Here is an 18,839-nt window from a genome sequence, read left to right as displayed (position 1 = left end):
ACAAACCATAGGGACAAAAACCGCAATTTCTAAACCACAAGGACGGAAAACGTAATTTACTCTTTATTCTAAATCTCTACTTTTACAAATCAAGTAAACAAAACTTAGATTTACAGAAGAAAAAGAAGATTCTTGAAATCAAAAGGGCCACAGATCACCCCACAGTGATCTTCGGGCCTGATGGTGCAACGTCGGGTTCTTGCTTTTTGTGACGGTCACCCTCTCGAAACGACCCTCCGAGCCATCGTGATTGGTGGCTCGACAAACATCCATTTCGATTCGCTTACCCCTTTTTATTGGAGAGTAGATGATTCTTCCCCAACCGCTTCCGAGATCAGCACGAGTTGTCTCGTCTTCTGCTTCTTCCTCTGCGTCACTTTCGGTCGTGGCGTATGGTTCGTTGATATCGGACTCGTACTTGATCATCTTTTTATCGTAAAGAATATCCTCGGGTTCTGAATCATATTGGTCATCATCTGTCAACACAAATCATAATTAAAAGATAGGAAGTCCCTTTTAAGGGTCCGTACCCGGACAATACTGGACAGGGTAAAAACATGTCCCACGTTTGGTGTGACATTAGACCGGACAAGACTGAGGGCATGTCCGTTAGTAACTTAATGAGTTTAATGAGTCACAGCTTATTCGGTCAATTATACATGACTATTTGGTAATGGCTTCATGACATGGAACTCAATAAACTCCTAGGGGAAGCTTTATACAGAAAGTCAAGTTTTTTCCAACCTGCCCCTCCCAATTAAAAAACATGCTCCTTTCATTTATGAAAAAGCTCACCCATACAAAAACTTTTCCAATCTATACAGACAGATAGAACTGAGTGAGACAAAAATGCACTTTTTGTCCACAAAATGTGGAAAAAATCAAGATCAAACAAGACTGGTAAATTACCAAACCACCCATATCAAATATCAAATTAAAACCTAAGACCTTTCGCAAAATTTTCACCCACCTACCTCACTCTCACCCATCTATCTCAGTCCTATCTAGTCCCATCCATGAACCAAAACCGGACATCTTTAATCATATTTCACCATATAATCTACAACTTATTTTGATATTGGACATAAGAGGTACACGATTGAGATCATCGGTCACACGAAACCCCACTAAAGTAACTTTAAGGTGTGTGCGGAAGGGATGGATCCAGGGGGAGGGGGTATCGAACTATCAATTATGTAAATCTTTGAATCCTGCAGTTTATGCCACCAACATGATGGTCAGCTTTTTATTTTTTTCAGTACGATGGTACAATAATTAAAATATGAATTATGATGAAAATGACAAGAGGCACCTACCGTAGCTGCTATCAAGATCCTCGGGATTCATTTTGGCATTCTGTTCTTTCAACGTATCAAACTTCATACCGTCAAGTGGCCATGCTTCACTGTTGCAAAGAGACAGAAAAGAACAGCTAGTGTTCATGACATAAAGCCGGGGAGAGTTGTGATTGCGACTCCACTTCAAGTGAAGATGATTTTGTAGTATGATTTTTTGCAAGAAAGATTTCCGATTTCTTTAGCATATAAAGACACCATATGCCAGTTCACGGACCAATCAACAGCACACTTTTGTAAAATTCATCCCCATCCTATAGAAATTGAAGTGGAGTCGCAAAGATATGATTATGTACCAACTTACTAAAATAAATTACTCCATTTCTTAGGAAGGGTGTCCCTGGCTATGCCTGAACTAATCCCGGCAAATTGTGACTGCAAGAAATCAGCTTTGATAAACTCAAACTCTTAGAGGCCACAATTGTGGTATACGTCTGAAATCGAACCTTGGGTAGATGGGATATTCCATCACATCCCCCAAGGACTTCGACCACTATAGAAATTGTGACGACTGACTTTGAGAATATGCAGAAACCAATTACTCTCCAAAATAGTCCTTTGAGGTGAGAAGGGAGGTCCTAACATATATACAGGAGAAAGGGTCCAAGTCTAGCCGATGTGGAACTCCAACATGCCCCCTCCAACGGATGCTAGACGGGCAAGATTGTCCTAGATTGTCAAGTCCCTAGAGCGGTAGACATTAGCTCTAGTATCATGTGAGAATATGTGAAACTACATCAGATAACTCTCGAAAAGAGCCCCGGAGGAGAGAGGGGAGGTTCAAAATATATTGAGGAGAAATGGTACAAGTTTAGCCAATGTAGGACTCTAACATGCCCCCTCCAACAGATGCTAAATGGCACAGATTGTCAAGAGGGGGCTAGACGGGTAAGGTGGCAACCCCAATGTCAAGTCCTGAGAATGGTAGATCTTGGTTCTAATACCATGTTAAGAATATATGGAACCCCATTAAATTACTCTCTAAAAGAGTCCTTGGTGGGAGGTTCTAACATATATTGAAGAGAAAGGGTCCAAGTCTAGCCGATAAGGGACTCAAACAAACATTTTGGAATGTCAAGTGAAAACAGAAACTCTTCTATTCTGGAAAAATTTAGAAGTACATCTAGATGTTCGACCATTCCCATCATTATGAGAGATTTGATGTGGTAGATGGGAAAGTAGTTCAATGCTTTCATAAAACCATGTATCTAGTCAAATAGCAAATTCCCACAAGACAGAAGGAAATTTAAAAGCATTTGCACCCAGGAGCTCACATGTGACAAGGACTCTCATAGATATGTACTTTCTTTTTCGAACTTCAAAAAATACGACACTTTTTTATGTTAATGAAGTTAAAAAGATATTTAGTAATACGATAGAAGGGGCTTTTCCTGTTTAGTAAAGTCTTGTTTTTTGATGGGACCAATTAATACCATTTCCTGTAGTTGAAGTAAATAATAAGCACTTGCCTGGGTCGAGGTCCTCGTCTGAATACAACGTAACAAAATTTCTCATCTTCAAAGCCACGTAGAGGCACACCATTGGAACGCTAGAAAAGAACACCAAATAGCCACAAAATAAATAGTCAAGTTATTTGCTTAACATCATAAAAGTGGATGCATGTGATAAAGGAAAATAACTAGACGCTCATCTTAGTTGGTACTGCTGCAAATGCTAGCAATCTCGATAAATGTTCTAAATTTCCCTGCTTAGGGCCGCCCAGTCAGCTGCCTATGCATTTAGCATTCCCCCACCACATACTTAGAACCACCTAAGCATTAAGGTGGCATTTGTTTTCTAAGAGGTGTTGAAGTCTGAAAACTTATTTCACTTCGGATTGATAAGAGGTGGTGTTGAAGTCTGAAATCTGAATCAATAAAACTGTTTGTTTTTGTAAACCGATAGATGTTTGAATTTGTTTATATTGTCTATTTTACCCATTAGAAAAATATAGTGTTGAATTTATAGATAAATTTATACAATTTCACATATTTATCCATCATCACGAAATTTACATCTAAATTATATAATTAGCATTCATTTAAACGAAAATATGCCATTGACGGTATTTTAGGTGAGGATTAATCAGGTTTACCCAATTAATGGCGCATAGATTAAGCGTCTTGGCAATCATAATCCTGGACTCAGTCCCAAAAAAAATCAGCCTAATTCAAAAAATTCGTTCCACTTAAATTGGCTTCTATTTATTGTGGATTCCTGGTCCAATTTCTTTGAGCCCAATTTGGAACATCCAAACATAGCTATAGTCCCAAATGCAAATTGGCCGAGTTTGATTACCCTAATGAAAAATAAGAACCACATTGGAGTCCAAAATCAGAATTTCTGGCCTTCATACAAGTAGTCTGAAATGTGGAGGAAATTTTATTTGCATTGCCGGCTAATATGTTGACTTGTGCAAGAAGTTGCACACTGCTAGTTAGCAATTAAATTAGTTATTTTCTAAGGGGGCGTTTACCAAACACTAACCTAGTAAGCGCTTACCGGTAAAATTTAACACTACCACTTACTTACTGGACAAGACTTTAGTCCACCAAAACGGCATTGTATGCAACAATTTACCAACTAAGCGCTTACCATGGTAAGAGCCGTCGCCCTCACTTACCGGGTAAGACTCTCGGTCCTTGTCTCCCTCTTACCGGGTAAGATTCTTGGTCCTTACCATATTCATCCGATAAGGTAATGTGACTTTTTTTTTTGGATTAACCTGGATATCCAACCCGCTATGCGAGCCGACTAATCCCAGGGCGACCACCTGCTTTGCAGATAGCCCGAAGTCACCGCATTTGAACCTCCGTGGCCACAAGGGGATTTTTATTCCTCCTTGGATTTGAACCTTTGGAGCCAAGCTCAAACCAATCAGGCACCACCCTTGTGGTTAAGATAATGTGACTTGGTAAGCACTTACCCAGATAAACGTTTGGTAAACGGCACCTAAATAATGTAGTATCATAATTTTAATTTTCATATGTATACACAATCAGAAAATAGTTATATCTTAGTATTAAAAATCAATAGCTTAGTGTCTGTCTGTTTAAGCAGCTTAATTCCCACTTGGCTGATTAACATTGTGTTCTCGAAACCTTTTTCCGAAGGAAAAGGAAGGAAAGGGAGGGAATGGAGAGGAAGTAAAAAAACTCGTGTTCTCGAAACTTTTTAGGAGAGAGGAAGGAAACGGAAGGAAAATAATGATAAGTTTCTTCCCAAAACTTTCATTCCAAATGTGGGAGGAAAGGAAAGGGAAGGAAAGAAAAAAAGTTAAAACCCTTTAAAAAGATTATTAAAATTACAAAACCCAGCCTTTCATTATAAAAGATATATTTTAAAAGGGTATATTTGTAAAAATGGCATCTTTCCTTTCCTTTCTCTCTTGTTCAAGGAAATGATACATTATTTTCTTTTCTTTTCCTTTCCTTCCCTTTCGAGAGACGAACAAAAAAATTATTTTTCTTTCTTTTTCTTTTCACTCCCTTTCTTTTCCATCCATTTCTTTTCTTTTCTTTTCTCCCCAAATTTGAGAACATAGCCTAAGTGCTAGAAGGTCAATCAACCACCTAGCTCCGCTTAATACTTTTTAGAACAGTGATCACAGTTATAGTGCTGGATTGCTAGAGTGAGAAGCTAAACATAAAGCTAATTTGAGGAGTGTAGGGCTACAGCTGAAGGATGATAAGCATGGTTGAGATAGAAACCTTGTATGCAAGCTGTGATGTCGTCCTCTGCAAGCGCTGAACAAAATGACAATATTTTCCAGTATTGTCCAATGGACAAGCTCCATCATGAGGACACTGAAACAACAAATGAGAGCATACAGAATCGTGTCTTAATCACATGATAAACTGAATTTTACAAAAGAAATAATGTCGATTTCTGAACTTACTGGCGCTACTATATGGACCCCGCATTTGTGTGTCATCAAATTCTTAGAGACTTGATTAGATGCCTTTGCTAATTTGCGGCTTTTCTAAAAAGTCAATGACATGATTAATTAAAGCTTTGGGATAATATGTGCAGTCATGACAAATAGCAAAAAGAACCTCATGCAGAAAACTTCCATGATTAGTTTAGGAGTAAACTCACCCTTTTCTCCATCCACATAATGTGAGATCGCACTTGAGATATGATACTTGATCCATGTGGTGTTCCGGGTTCCACTAAAACCTGTCCTACATTAAAGGTATTTGCATGAAACCCACATTCAATCTGTATCGGTTAACATCAAAATTGTTAAACACTCAAGGCGCGAAGGGGTCTGGGCCTAGGCGTGAGGCGCGGGCTTCAAGAATGTGAGGCACATCTTATAGTATAAGAAATTCAATATACACACAACTCATATATGTAGCAAGTGCAAGCCGCCTCCAATGCAGCAACAAGCAGTACTTCGGTAGAAGCAGAAGAGAGAAGGGTTTAAAGCGTGAACCATGAGAGAGAAGTTTTAAGGTCTAGGTAAAGAGACTTGGAAGTTATAAGAACTGGGTATTTAATATCAGGGTTTGACTTATGTCATCTATTTAATAACACCTTTTTCAAGACGTCTAGAAGATAAGAAGATGAGAAAACTTATTTAATATTGGGGTTGGCTTGGTATTTAGTAACTCTTTATGAGGTGCACCTAGGCTCACAAAGCGCCATAGCCAAGACACAGGGCCTTAGTGAACCTCGTGAATACGCCCAGCCTCAACTTAAAAAAACCCAAGAGCTTGAGCTTTATGAGCCTCAGTGCCTAGGCGCACTTTTAACAACTATGGTTAATATGTCTTAATAACATGTACATTGAATGTGCAGCAAGGATGATAACATTTAAATCCAAGGTTCAAAATAGCGTGAGGCTTGACGTGGCGGCAAGGTCAAGCCTCAAGCCTTACACGCCACAACTAGGACGCGGCGTTTTTCAAGATGTGATATAAGGCAGTAAGCTTGTATGTCATATATAGAATTATATATGTACATATGTGTTTTCTATATATTATTCAATCAGATAATGATATTAAAAATTTACATTCATGTTAAAAGAAGAAAAATCATGTAGATTATTATTGTAAAAATGGTCTTCGATTGAATATTCAAAATAGAACTTAGAAGGGTAATTTTACAACATCGTTTTAATCATGAGTCCATGACGTGTATGAATTCGTGAAACTATCAATGATGTGATTAAATAAATCTATAAAAGTGTAAAATCTAAAGTTAAAAGTGTAAAAATACAAAAGCTAAAAAAACTAATATTTTTTAAAACAAGTCACGCCTTGTATAAAACGCACGCCGTGGCGTGCCTCAAGGCCCCATGGCATGAGCCACGCCTTACACAAACACTATAGGCCTTACCGTAACGGCAGAGATGCGTCTTACGTCCACCATGGTGCGCCTTTTGAACGCCGTTTAAATCCCCACCTTCAGCTTTGGAAGGTGATAGACATCTACCCTAATATCGACCCATATACATGTTGAGAGAATCTAACCTTGCTATGAGATGCAATTTAAAAGGCCACGTATGCCAAGTAGGCTTGACTTTACCACAAGGTTAAGAGTTAAAGAACCAGCTTCATCACACTATTTCGCAATTATGAGGCATGTACACATTATAAGTTAGCATTATCCTCGAGTCAAAGAAGATGTCTATATTAGGCCAACCCAAGAGTTGAAGCACATATTAATCCATTCAAGGCATATGCCTTAGGTTAATTAGTAGGATAGCAAACTTGAATACTTTATTAGTTCTACAAGAAGAGCTACATGGGAAATTTGGTTTTTATGCTTTATTGAATCAAAAAGATTGTCCGGATGATTAGGAAATCTTGGGAGAACTAGCCTATCTCATGGAAGTAGAGCAATTCTTTGGTCTTTCAATTATACTGTTCATTTTCAATAAGAATTCTTTCCTATTTTTATCAAATTGGTATCAGAGTAACTCAAATAGATCTAAATCGTTCAGATGTGGCTGAAGGATGTGCCCATGACCGCTTTTCGTCCTCAAGAGGGGCACTGGGTGTTTGATTAAGCCTTTTGGGTTGATAAAATCCCCGATCACTTTTCAGTCTTTTGAAAACATAGCATTTCAGTTGTTCTATAGGAACTTCATCATGGTACTTGTGATGATATTTTGGTCAAGGGGCAGTCTCTATGAGCATGTTCGTCATCCGGAGTTGGTATTTCTAGAGTTAAAGCATGAAAAGGTGGTATGCAAAGATGGAGAGTTCACCGATCATTCAAACAATCAGTTTAGAGGTTTTGGTCTCAGAGTACCAAAAATTTGTACAGGGTAATAGCACCATCGCATGGCCACTAATAAAGCAGATAAAGAAAGACAACATTTCTTGGAAAAAAGCAATGCATAAGCTTTTGGGCATCTAAAACAAGCATTGATCAGTTTCCCGTCCTAGCTTCACCACGTTTTGGCACACCATTAACTTTTGAGGCCGATGCATTAAGGTAAGGGCATAAATATTCAAGCTTTTAATGAGCTATTCGAACTCGAGTCGATCTCAAGCACAAAATAGAACTCTTTAACTTAACAAGTCGAACTTCATAACATTAATGTCCGACTCGACTCGTTCGAAACCTCGACATAAATTTTTCGAGTCAAGCTGAGCCGAGCCATTCGAGCATATACTTTTCGAGCCAAACATACTCATATGTTCATAAATCATACAATAAAAATATTTAATATATTGAGCCCTGCTTTGAAAAGGTTATTCGAGCTCGAGCCTAGTATTTTTTTTCCAGAGCCAAGCTCAAATAACCTACTACTCGACTCAGTTGGCTCGTTTACACACCTACATTGAGGTGGATTGAGCACTGTGCTAATCAACATGGTCAACAAATAGCCTATTCCAACCTATTCCAGTTAGGCACTGACAACTCAAGCTCGATCGAAATCTGTTTATGAAAGGAAACTCATGCCGACTATGCTAGCAATATACAAGTGGTGGCCTTGCCTATAGAAGCAGCATTTCGTGGTTCGAGAGAATCAACATAGCTTAAGTTCTTATTGGAATAGCAATTAGTTGCCCATGAGCACCAAAGGTGTTGGTGAAGATACTAGATTACGACTTTGAGATTCGGTATCTACTGGCGTAGAAAATAAGGTGGTTGTTGCCTTATCTCACCGAACATTTAGTAGTTATGCCTGTATTGGATTGGGAGGCAATTTTGGGGGTGGTGACAACACATAAGTTGTTGGAGATTCAATCAATATTGTTTAATATTGCTGTAAGGAAGTAGGTACTGATTGGGTATTCATTAGATGGTCAACTTTTGCTTATCAAGGCAATTGGTCATGCACGGCATCTCATGACTAATTCCTTGAATACTGCAAGATGTTCACCATGGTGCAACTAGAAGACATTTCAGGATTCTCAGGCTGTATAGAAGATTGGCAATAGAATTATATTAGGGGTTGGAGAGATGGAGTCAAGCTGCAACTCTTGCCAACAACATAAGTAGTTGACCATGACCCGGGGGACTCTTACAGCCACTAGAATTGTCTGTTAAAGTGTTGGAGGATATCATGATGGATTTTATAGAGTTCCACATCCAGTGGGGTTTACAGTGATTATGGTGGTGTAGAACATATGAGTAAATACATGATTCACTCCTCAGCATGTGGTTGCTTTCATGAGCGAAGTTGAAGAACTACATGAAATCCAACATCAAATTTGACCAACCAAGACAGTTTTCTCGAGTCATTTTCGGGAAGAGTTCTTTTGATTGCAAGGACATGTATTGAAGCATAATTCAACTTGGAGAATCACAAAAATCGTCCATGTGGCTTGTTAAAACTCTAGTTTTCGTCCCTCAACTTTGTTTAATACAAATCTAACCTTGCAGTATGCATTTTGATTTATTGTTCGTCCCTCCACTAATGGTCGTCATCTTCTAGCCGTTAAGTTCCCCCATCTGCCTCTCACAGGCAGTTAGATCACATCGTCTTTTTCCCCTCGTTCTTGACCCTTCTTCTTCCTCCCCCACCTCCTTCAACCTAGAAAACTCGAACCCAAACCATCTTTAAATTTTCACTAACAAACACAAAATCTTCAACACCCGCTTGAATTAAAATCAATGTGTTAAAAAACACACAATAACCGCCTCCTCTTTTTTTTGCCTTTAAGCGAGTGGAGCGACGTTATTCTTAAGAGTGAGGTGGAACAGGTAGGACCCTTCACAAGCTTCTCCAGAAGTTGAGGCAGACGACAACTCAAAGATCGGTTCAAAATCTCTCTTGTTATGTAGCTAATCAAAAGTTATCGAAGATTGTTAAACCAACTCATTGGCTAGTCCAAGGAATAGAACCAAGGCTCTACCAAGGAGGTTTTGGATATCTTTCTAAATCTCCCAAAAAACCAGCCCTCAAAGAGAAAGGGGAGATTTCAGAGATTTTAGATCTCTATTTTCGCTTCAAAAATCAAACCCAATCGATGGCAACCATGGTACTAGCACGATTCTAGTGAAGATATAGTGGTTGGGTTATACGAAGAAGAAGTTCAATCTAATGAAGTGCAAAAGGATTTGGCAAAGAGTACTAATAATACTGAAACCACCATTGATGAAAACATTCAAGCAAAAGAAGAACCTATTATCTCCTACTTCAGCGATATTGAATAAGAAAAATCTCATGAAAATGAAGCATCTCCATCTTCTCCAATTGCAAAACAGCTACAAAGTCAAATAAAACCAAATCTCTCATTATGAAGAAAACACTATTTTGGTCAGGGGAGGATTTAAGTGTAGTGAAGGGGGTGCACGTGCACCCACTATATTGTCGACGCAATGGAAAAAAAACTAGGTGCCTTAAAAGGTGCACCCGCTTTAAATAGAAGTGTGCTCCCCTAACAAAAAGAGGTGTGGCCTACTCGTAGAGTCTTTGCATATGGTATTGTAGGTTGTAAGTTCAATCCCTCTAGCTCTTTTTTAACTTTTTGCGAACTGCAGCTATAAATAAGTAAAAAAAATTAAGGAAAAGCCCCTTGTATATTGGAAAATATTTTTTGTTATATTTTATATTACGCTAATTATTTTGTGTTCCCTCTTGAAAAAAAAAATCAGGATCCACCTTAAATTTTGGTTGATGTAGCAACTAAGAAATTTGCGACAAATTGTTCAGGAAATCAAGAAGCAAATATAATCTAAAGAAAAGCAAGACATGCTCATTAAGAAGCATCCAACTTTTACAACAAATCTAGAAAACGATCTCATTATTCTTATAAAATCTCCTTCAAAGATTGTTTGAGAGCTCATTAATGAGGTTGCTAATGAGGTATGTTAGTGGAGTTAGAGTTAAGACTATCGACAAAGATCTAGATTGTTGGTTGTAAATCCTCCAGCAAAATACTCTCAACAATCTCCTTAGAAAAACTCTCCCATTGCAAAAACAAAAAGCAAGGCTTTCGGCTCCAGCTTCTGCACGGTCTTGTTGGTCCAATAGCAGCGACGGAGGCAGACGGTGAGGAAGAGGGACGGTGATCTACTTGAAAGATTTGCTTCAAGTTTTCTTCTTGATATGCAATGAGGAAAAGGGATAATGATTTAAGGGGGTTTTGATTTTGGGTTTTTTTTTCCTAAGATGCCATGTCACATTTTTCCTTTAATATGACCAAAATACCCTCATGCTAGGGGCACATGAGGCATTTAACAGCACGAAAATAACGTACGTTAGTGAGAGGAAGTGTGGTGACATATCCAACGAAATGCAACCACAAGGGTTGATTTGTAATAAACAAAGTTAAGGGACAAAAACCAAAGTTTCAACAAACCACTGGGACGATCTTTGTAATTTACTCTGCAACTTATCACCCTTGGAAACATGGTTAGTCAAAAAGATCAAAGGTCGTAAACCGGAGTGTGGTGACATATCTAAGGAGTTTTGTTTAGAATACTCCGAAAGGGTGGAGGGTGGGTGTAGTGGCTTGCTTGGAATCAGCAAAGCAATCAACTCCTTTTAAGGTGTTGTATAGTCATAATTCTCCACATTTAATATACTATAGTTGTAATCCCACTCTGTTTCCTAGATGGATCAGCATTTGGAAGAGCATGAGAGAATCAAGTGAAATGTGTTAAAGTCTCAACAAGGATGAAATAATGGACATAGCTAGAGTTAAGTTCGTAAATGTAAGCTCTCTATTTTTTATACAACAAGAAACCACATTAATAGGACATCACGACAATAGTATAATATTGTAGTCATAATAGTAAGAGAACAGATACCATATATGAATATTTATTTGAGTATATATGGTCATCCAGAAACATGTAACATCCTCATGTGGACAGTCTGATGCCTTTGACTTAAAAGCATGCTCATAATATTGCTTTAGAACTTAGGGGGTTTTGGTAAGAGGTATTAAACAGTAATTAATAGGAATGAAGATAAAAGAAACTGTTTGGTTTTATAATATAATGGGTCCATTCCCCTAGAAGCCCAAATTCTCATTCCAGGTTAAGTTGAGGAGAATGAAAATTCATTCCTATTTTCATTCCCTGTCATTTTCATTTTCATACCCATTCTCATTCCTCTGCCTAAACCAAACGCCCCCTTATTCATGGAGATAAAACTTACTAGAACATCTTGTGTAAGATCCCACAGCTGGCGCACAATGGTAATTCTATCCTTCAATGATGGTATTTCACCAAGTACATAAGACTACACAAAAGATAACAAAAGGAAGAACATTTAGTATAACATCCAGGCATGGTACTTACTATTGTTCGATATAAACATCAACTAGAGTAATTGCCATAGAGAGGGAGAGAGATAAAAGATGTTAGATTGAGATATCCTAACGGATGTGGTTAAAAAGGTGGTTATAACCACCTTTAAAAAAAAGACCCCTCCCCCCCCTTATTTTTTAAATCGAAAATGGGCGAAATACAACCAACATTGGAGAGAAACATCTTACACAAAGAAAAAAACGATTGTTTTATTATCTTTAACTTGACATCTATATTGATACATTTTGTCTTTCATCATCCGTTTTTCGTTGTTCTTTCGATTATTTTTTTAGGTTCTCCCGCAGTCTCACCCCTACATATATATACATATATACACTATAGAAATAAGATATGGTGCATTAAAAGTTGCTTACAGCAATGACAAGGTCGTGCTTTCTATCAGACTTGCTTATGTTTTGACTCAGTGCCTGAATGCTACCATAGCTCTGTATAAGTGGTAAATTCTTCAGATCTGAAGTACATAAAAAAAAGATGTTAAAAGTTATCCAGCTAGACACCACCTCTTTATTACGAACCTCAGGCCAGGGTCCATCAAAGATCATGTTAATCATTTTTGCATGCAAGGAAATAAGCAAAAAAATCACATTAGATTACTTCACCCCTATAACCCTATTAATGATTTTTCATATGCAACCTGGCTCATTTTTAGTTCAACGATACGCAACAACACATGATCAGCACTTACATCCAAATGGAGTTGCAAGCATAGGCGCGTAGCTATGTTTGCATATCACAAGTCATACACTCGAAGTTCGTTCTGCTACAAGTAAAACCCCATTCCATGACAAATGCATAAAACTTGTGCATTTAAGAAAACCATTCTCCAAAATTAAACCATCCTATAGAATCGGAAAACATCCAACCAAAACCTCATTGACTTGCAATAACCTGGAAGTAGACTTGGCCGAATTGATATTAAATTTCAATTCATGTACAGAATTGTGATTACTTACCACACCTGCACTTACCAATATGTTCAATTGCAGAAAAAGAGGACTAATCCGAGTATCTAACCACAGCACAAAAACACATACACATATTATTAGCATAACTTTCATTAAAAGTTAACCATAAAATATCAGTATCATTTATATACTTCAATAAATTTGAGCATTTAGATACCCAGGTTGTGACGTATAAAGACGGAACACAATTCAAGCAGTTGTCCAGTTGACCTAACAATCGGGTACCGTATTAGGTTTATATATTTATAATAAATGATGGTAAATTGGTAAAAAAAATTGTTTTGTCCCATCTTGTTCCACCTATTTTTTTTTTTGGGGGGGGGAGGAGGGAACCTTTTTTGTCCCACCCAGTCCCTGTCCTTGTCCTATGTCACGCCAAACATGGAGCAACGGGTTTTTGTCCTGTTCCATGGCACACCAAATGTGGAACAGTGAGTTTTTTCTGTCCAGTCCCATGTACCGAATGCACCCTTAAGGGACACATGTAGTCGGTACGAATGGATTGTGTATTAGCATTGCCCATGGTTTAAAAGAAATGAGTTAACCAAGATAGCCATGAAAGTTGCCTCCTCTAAAATTTAGTTATTTTCTGAAGCCACTAATAAACTGTTCCTGGTTTCATCAACCAGCAGTCTAGAAACTTATATTTGCTTTAGTTACGAGTGTTCTAATACTTCGACGCAAAGGTGCAAATGAGTTGGGTTGGGTTGGCCAGGTTGAGGGGATTTAAATAACCCAACCCAACTACTTCGGCCTGAAAATCCTAAGGCGTTCAAAACCTTTTTAACGTACAACCCAACCCGTCATTTTATGGTTGGGTGAAAATGGTTAAATTAAAATTTAAAACCTAGAAAACAAGAAAATCAAATATTATTGGTTAGTACTGTCCAAAATATTACAATAATTCAGATATAATGTCAAACATAAAATGCCTAGATAGATTTCACAATAATAGCTTGAATTGAATTGAACTGAATTCATCAATCAACAATGACGGTTTAGGACCTCTCCGGAAGAGGGATAATTTGAATTTTTTATTTAGTCTGAAGGGTTGAACCAGTTGGGTTGGGTTGGGCTGATTTAGGCCTAACCCCAACTCAAATCAAATATCTCGGTTTGTATATTGTAGTCCCCGCTAGTCTATCATAGCAGTAGAGGTGCGGATGTAATCCGTGTGTGTGAGGTCCTCGGTTCAAGCCCGGGCACCATTCTATGCCAATGAGATGCATGCATGTTTTACCTCCCCCATAATGGCCGTGGGAACAGTGCAGTGGGGGCACTCCAGAGGATGGCATCTACCCTTTTTTACTTCTACATTTATAATAATTAGTACCAAGGCCAAAATCTTACAAGCAAGCATAGACAATATGAAACTAAAACCAAGGAAATCAAACATCTTAATAACCCAAATAAATCAAAGTTCAAATCAGAATTTAATGAACTTCATGCATCACCATCTTCGAGTTTTAAGTTGGGATTGCTAAAGACCAAAAGAGAGAAACAAGCTTCTCCAAGCAGGCTGCTAATCTTTAAAATATTGCCACAGGAATGGAGATTAAAGAATCAGAGGCTTATTGTTCAAAGAGTCAAAACCCAAGCTTAGTGCTAAAACATAAAAGAAAGACCCTAAAATAATGATAAATTTAAACAAGTACTCTTTGGGACCCACAAACCAAATACAAATACAGAGGAAGAAACATGTTTGATGTTTGAATAAATTGACACATATCTTTTGAGTGCACCATATCGGGCAGAAAAACGTTGTTCTTTTAGGAATCCACCATATTGGGAAGAAAACCCTTGTTCATTTGGGAATCCACCAGCACCTTTATCCTCCATCTAGTTTTCAAGCTCATCAAGTATAAAGCAAAGATGTTCAGTGAGCTTCCCTCAACATGAGATCATGGTCAAACTCAACTATATAACCTGGTTTGGCCAAGCTCACTTCATGTACAACTAATACAAACACATACGTAAATTTGAAATTGGAACAGCAAAACTACCTTCAAACCTAGTAACTTAACTTTTGTCAGTTTTGGTAGTTTACTCCAGGGGAGAGATGCATAGATTATGTACAAAATGCCTTTCTCTTAACATATCATATTATTATTTTCTTGGTATTGAATCTCAATTGTGTATATGCCCTATTAGTCAGAGCCAGAATAAAAGGAGGAAATACGAATTTTAATATATTAATAATTTACTGTGTGAAAGAGGATGGAGATGGATCAGAATCCATACCTTTGATAAGGCTCAGACCTGCACGTTGCATAGACTGGGATGGCTCAATTAAATTAACTCTTTCAAGAGAGTTTGGCCATACTTCACGCAAGGCCCTGAATGATGTTTTCAACGTATCGTTATGCAAACAACCAAATACCCATTAACGCACTTCTGTTTCAAAAATAATCATTTGCCAGAATGTTGTTCTAAAAAATGAGTTCCCCAATTCAAAGAAAAATAGAAGAACGGTGTGCTCGTCTGAAGTTACCTTTGCAATAAATTATTATGAAAATATCAACTTCAATAGAATACCTCTTATAACAAGTGTATTGCATGTAAACAGCAATGATGCAAAAATGGTGTAATAATTTGAAATAGAAGCTTTTATTGAGAGTGGATGGGGGGACCCAAATGTAAAGACAATGAGATTGGTGTTGGTGAAGCCTCACCAGAAAGCAGAACCAGTACCAGCACCAAAATCCAACACTCTAGCCGGAGAAAATCCAGGTAGCCTTCTTTTAACCTAGAATAAAGCTCATTATCATAGAGAGAAAGTCCAGATTTTCTGATCTTAGTTATTAGCAGGAAGAAGTGAAATGCGTAAGGAATCATACAAGAGAAAATAAAAGACGATGGCACATAAGTGTTCTGTTTTCGACTTGTATAGCTACTTTTTATTTGACAATCAGTGCATGAATTTTATAAAATATTTATTTCCGTTTTCTGTTATGTTTACTGGGGTCTTGAAAACAAGCAAGTGTTAAGCCACGATAACTGCCATCCAAGACTATTCTCTTGAAAGGAAATACCAAAAAGTTGACATAATAAAGTGTATAAACTTGAAAAGGTACTAAATTAGTACCTTTTCAAGTTTATACACTTTATTATGTCAACTTTTTGGTATTTCCTTTCAAGAGAATAGTCTTGGATGACAAATCTGAAGATAGATATACCTCAGTAAGAACTCTATGGCAAGCTGAGAAAACCGCAGGCATCCGAGAAGCAACGTAAGCAATTGTCTGGTCATCTCTGTATTTAAGACCAATGTCACCATAGCAACTCTTAATTTTCCACCGCTTTGAGCATCCAACATATTTGAGAGGATCGTCAACTAGCTCCCTGGCAGTAGATGCAGCTAACTGCAAATTAACATCCTTGATATCATTGAACGATTCTGACAACCTCGAAACTTTCCTCTTCATGTGTTGATCTTCTTGGTCTGCAATTCCCAATTGAAAATCACATTTAGTTGGCACACAATTCTAAACATACAGGGACAGAGAGCATTTATTGTTAATTTGAGTTAATTTAGACTTAACCCATTCTACAAACTTAATCTCAAGCTCACTAGCTAATATAACTCGGCTCCTGCAGAAAGGCATGAGCTCAAGTTCAACAAACTCATTTCATTAATAACTGGAATATTCCAAGGAATTCGCCAATTTGGTAGGATGTTATTCATGTTCCAAACTTTGGTCATTTCATCTCTTCCAACCATCTGTGGGTTTCATTTTGAGTATACCACAAATTAGCTAGGGAAAAAAGGCATGTTCTTCTACCCTCACTTTCCATATTACATTTCCAAGCATACTGCTAAACTAAATAAGCTGTAGTTTATCTGTTCCACAATCAATATTTTAGCTCTAGTTAACATCTGATTCAAGCTCATTTTTTGGCTTGTTGAGATGGCAATCAACTCCTAAGTTAGAAATCAACTCAATCAAGCCTCCAATAAACTTGTTTTTAATATCTAGAGATGCTTTTATACCCTTCAATTTTCAAAAAAAAAATGGTTTCTTATACCTATCAATCTGAATTCTAAAACATGATGAAATTACACCGGTTTCTATTCTTCCATTAGCCCTATAAGCAAATCTATTTCTTCTTTCTCTGGTTCGTTACGATTTTATACGTATAGATAATGAGAGACGATGGAAATGACCTCGAATATATTTTTTGATGGCTCGTCGGAGACGGAGGGGGACAACATAGCATCCTATGGATTGCTTGCTTGCTGCTTTGAGGGTTTCGGCGGTGAATCTCTGGACCGTTTCCGATATCGCACCGGCCATTTGAGATGCGGTGGTTCCGGCTAGAGATGGCGTTGCGAACTCCCCAATCTAAGAGGTCCAGTTCTCTCCGGTGAGGGTTTTGTCAAAACGTAGGGTTTAAGACCGACACCGTGTCATCGTCCTCCACGTCATTTTTCTGTCACGACAACGTCTTCGTTTCATAAAATGTAATGTATGTCTTAATGCCACATGAGAAATAAGAAAAAAGATACCAAGTGACCGGGTGAGTTGATCGAGTCATTGAGTCCATGAAATCACCTGAGTGAGTTGAGCCGAGCGAGTCACCGAGTGAGTTGAGCCGAGCGAGTCACCGAGTTAGTTGATCGAATAATTGTCTTTAATTTATGAGTTGATCGAGGATTTTCATTCCATGTTCCACGACATGGGTATACAGAAAGTCAACCGATCCAATTAGAACCGACCAACAATGATTGAACATCCAATTGTAATTGGCTTGGATCGGATCAAAAATTTCAACATCTAGTTTGGATTGGTCGATTCTCGAACCACAATTAAGAACCAGACTAAACCGAACCGAACCGAACCAATTGATCATCCAATAAGAACCGACCGAACCCATCCAATTAATAATTAACATAAAATTATATTATTTATTGATATAGTTATTAAAAAACAAAAGCACATCTCATCACTATTGACTTTCCATGTTTTCCACATCTACCAAAGTACGAAACCAAACCCAAGTTTTCAATTTCAAAAGAAAAATTCACGCTGGCAGCGAAGATGAAAAATAAAAACTCTAACCTACCCAAATCAGGCGCCACACCACCACTCAACATTGCAGCAATACGCCTCAACACCGGAGCAGCACCGCAACAACATGAAGAGTCGACCACTACTCCCAAGTCGAGCGATTAACAGTTGTATACAGTCTCACTTCTCCTATTAGCAGCACTGTACTCTATACTCTCTAAAACGGCTTCTATTTCAAGCTTGGTTGGTTGTTTAGACCTAATTCTAAGTTGTTTTAATCACCTTATAACCTATGATAGTTTGGGGTTCACAGACAGTTTCCTTTTTGCTGTCACTTTATTATCTCTCGATCTTTTAGTTTGGAGTTCAAAAACTAAATAATGACACCTATTCCTTCAAAAGCACACATTTCATTTTCGCCGTCATTCACTCGTACAGACATGAACATTTAGATTGAATTGAATCGGTTGAAAAAAATCCAACATTCAACGACTGATTGGATCAGTTAGATTATCTTTTACATTCAATGGATGTCAACCGATGAACAACATATTCTGAAATCGATTTGTCGATTTGATTTTTTTTGGGGCGTAATAGGTACTCGTAGAGATGGCCAAATGGGTCCGGCCCGGCCCGTAACCGTCGAAGACCGGAGAGGGACCGGAACCGACCGAGACCGGATGAGGGACCGCCGGTTATGATCCGGTTAGGGTTTTTGACGTTTTATGGGACCGAAACCGGTTAAGACCAGACCGGTTATGTAACCG

General features: G+C 38.0%; 1 protein-coding gene across 2 annotated transcripts; it reads right to left on the bottom strand.

Annotated features, from left to right (window-relative positions):
• On the bottom strand, positions 1 to 17,510 carry LOC112529302 (methyltransferase-like protein 17, mitochondrial). 2 transcript variants are annotated; one of them, XM_025140519.1, is made up of 12 exons: positions 17,229 to 17,510; positions 16,240 to 16,505; positions 15,736 to 15,809; positions 15,305 to 15,399; positions 12,452 to 12,549; positions 11,926 to 12,009; positions 5,454 to 5,534; positions 5,254 to 5,337; positions 5,066 to 5,161; positions 2,825 to 2,904; positions 1,317 to 1,405; positions 1 to 476 (listed from the first exon to the last, which is right to left on the bottom strand). In XM_025140519.1, exons 1-12 carry the CDS (start codon positions 17,356 to 17,358, stop codon positions 139 to 141), a joined length of 1,515 nt encoding a protein of 504 aa, XP_024996287.1. In that variant the 5' UTR covers positions 17,359 to 17,510; the 3' UTR covers positions 1 to 138. The 2 variants fall into 2 exon arrangements, with proteins under 2 accessions (XP_024996287.1, XP_024996289.1); XM_025140521.1 differs by lacking the exon at positions 11,926 to 12,009 and having other exon boundaries at positions 17,229 to 17,436.
• Positions 17,511 to 18,839: the final 1,329 nt, after the last annotated feature.

Source organism: Cynara cardunculus, assembly GCF_001531365.2.
Source record: "Cynara cardunculus var. scolymus isolate 2C chromosome LG 16, CcrdV1, whole genome shotgun sequence".
Classification (NCBI taxonomy): domain Eukaryota; kingdom Viridiplantae; phylum Streptophyta; class Magnoliopsida; order Asterales; family Asteraceae; genus Cynara; species Cynara cardunculus.
This window is presented reverse-complemented; position numbering and strand designations above follow the sequence as displayed.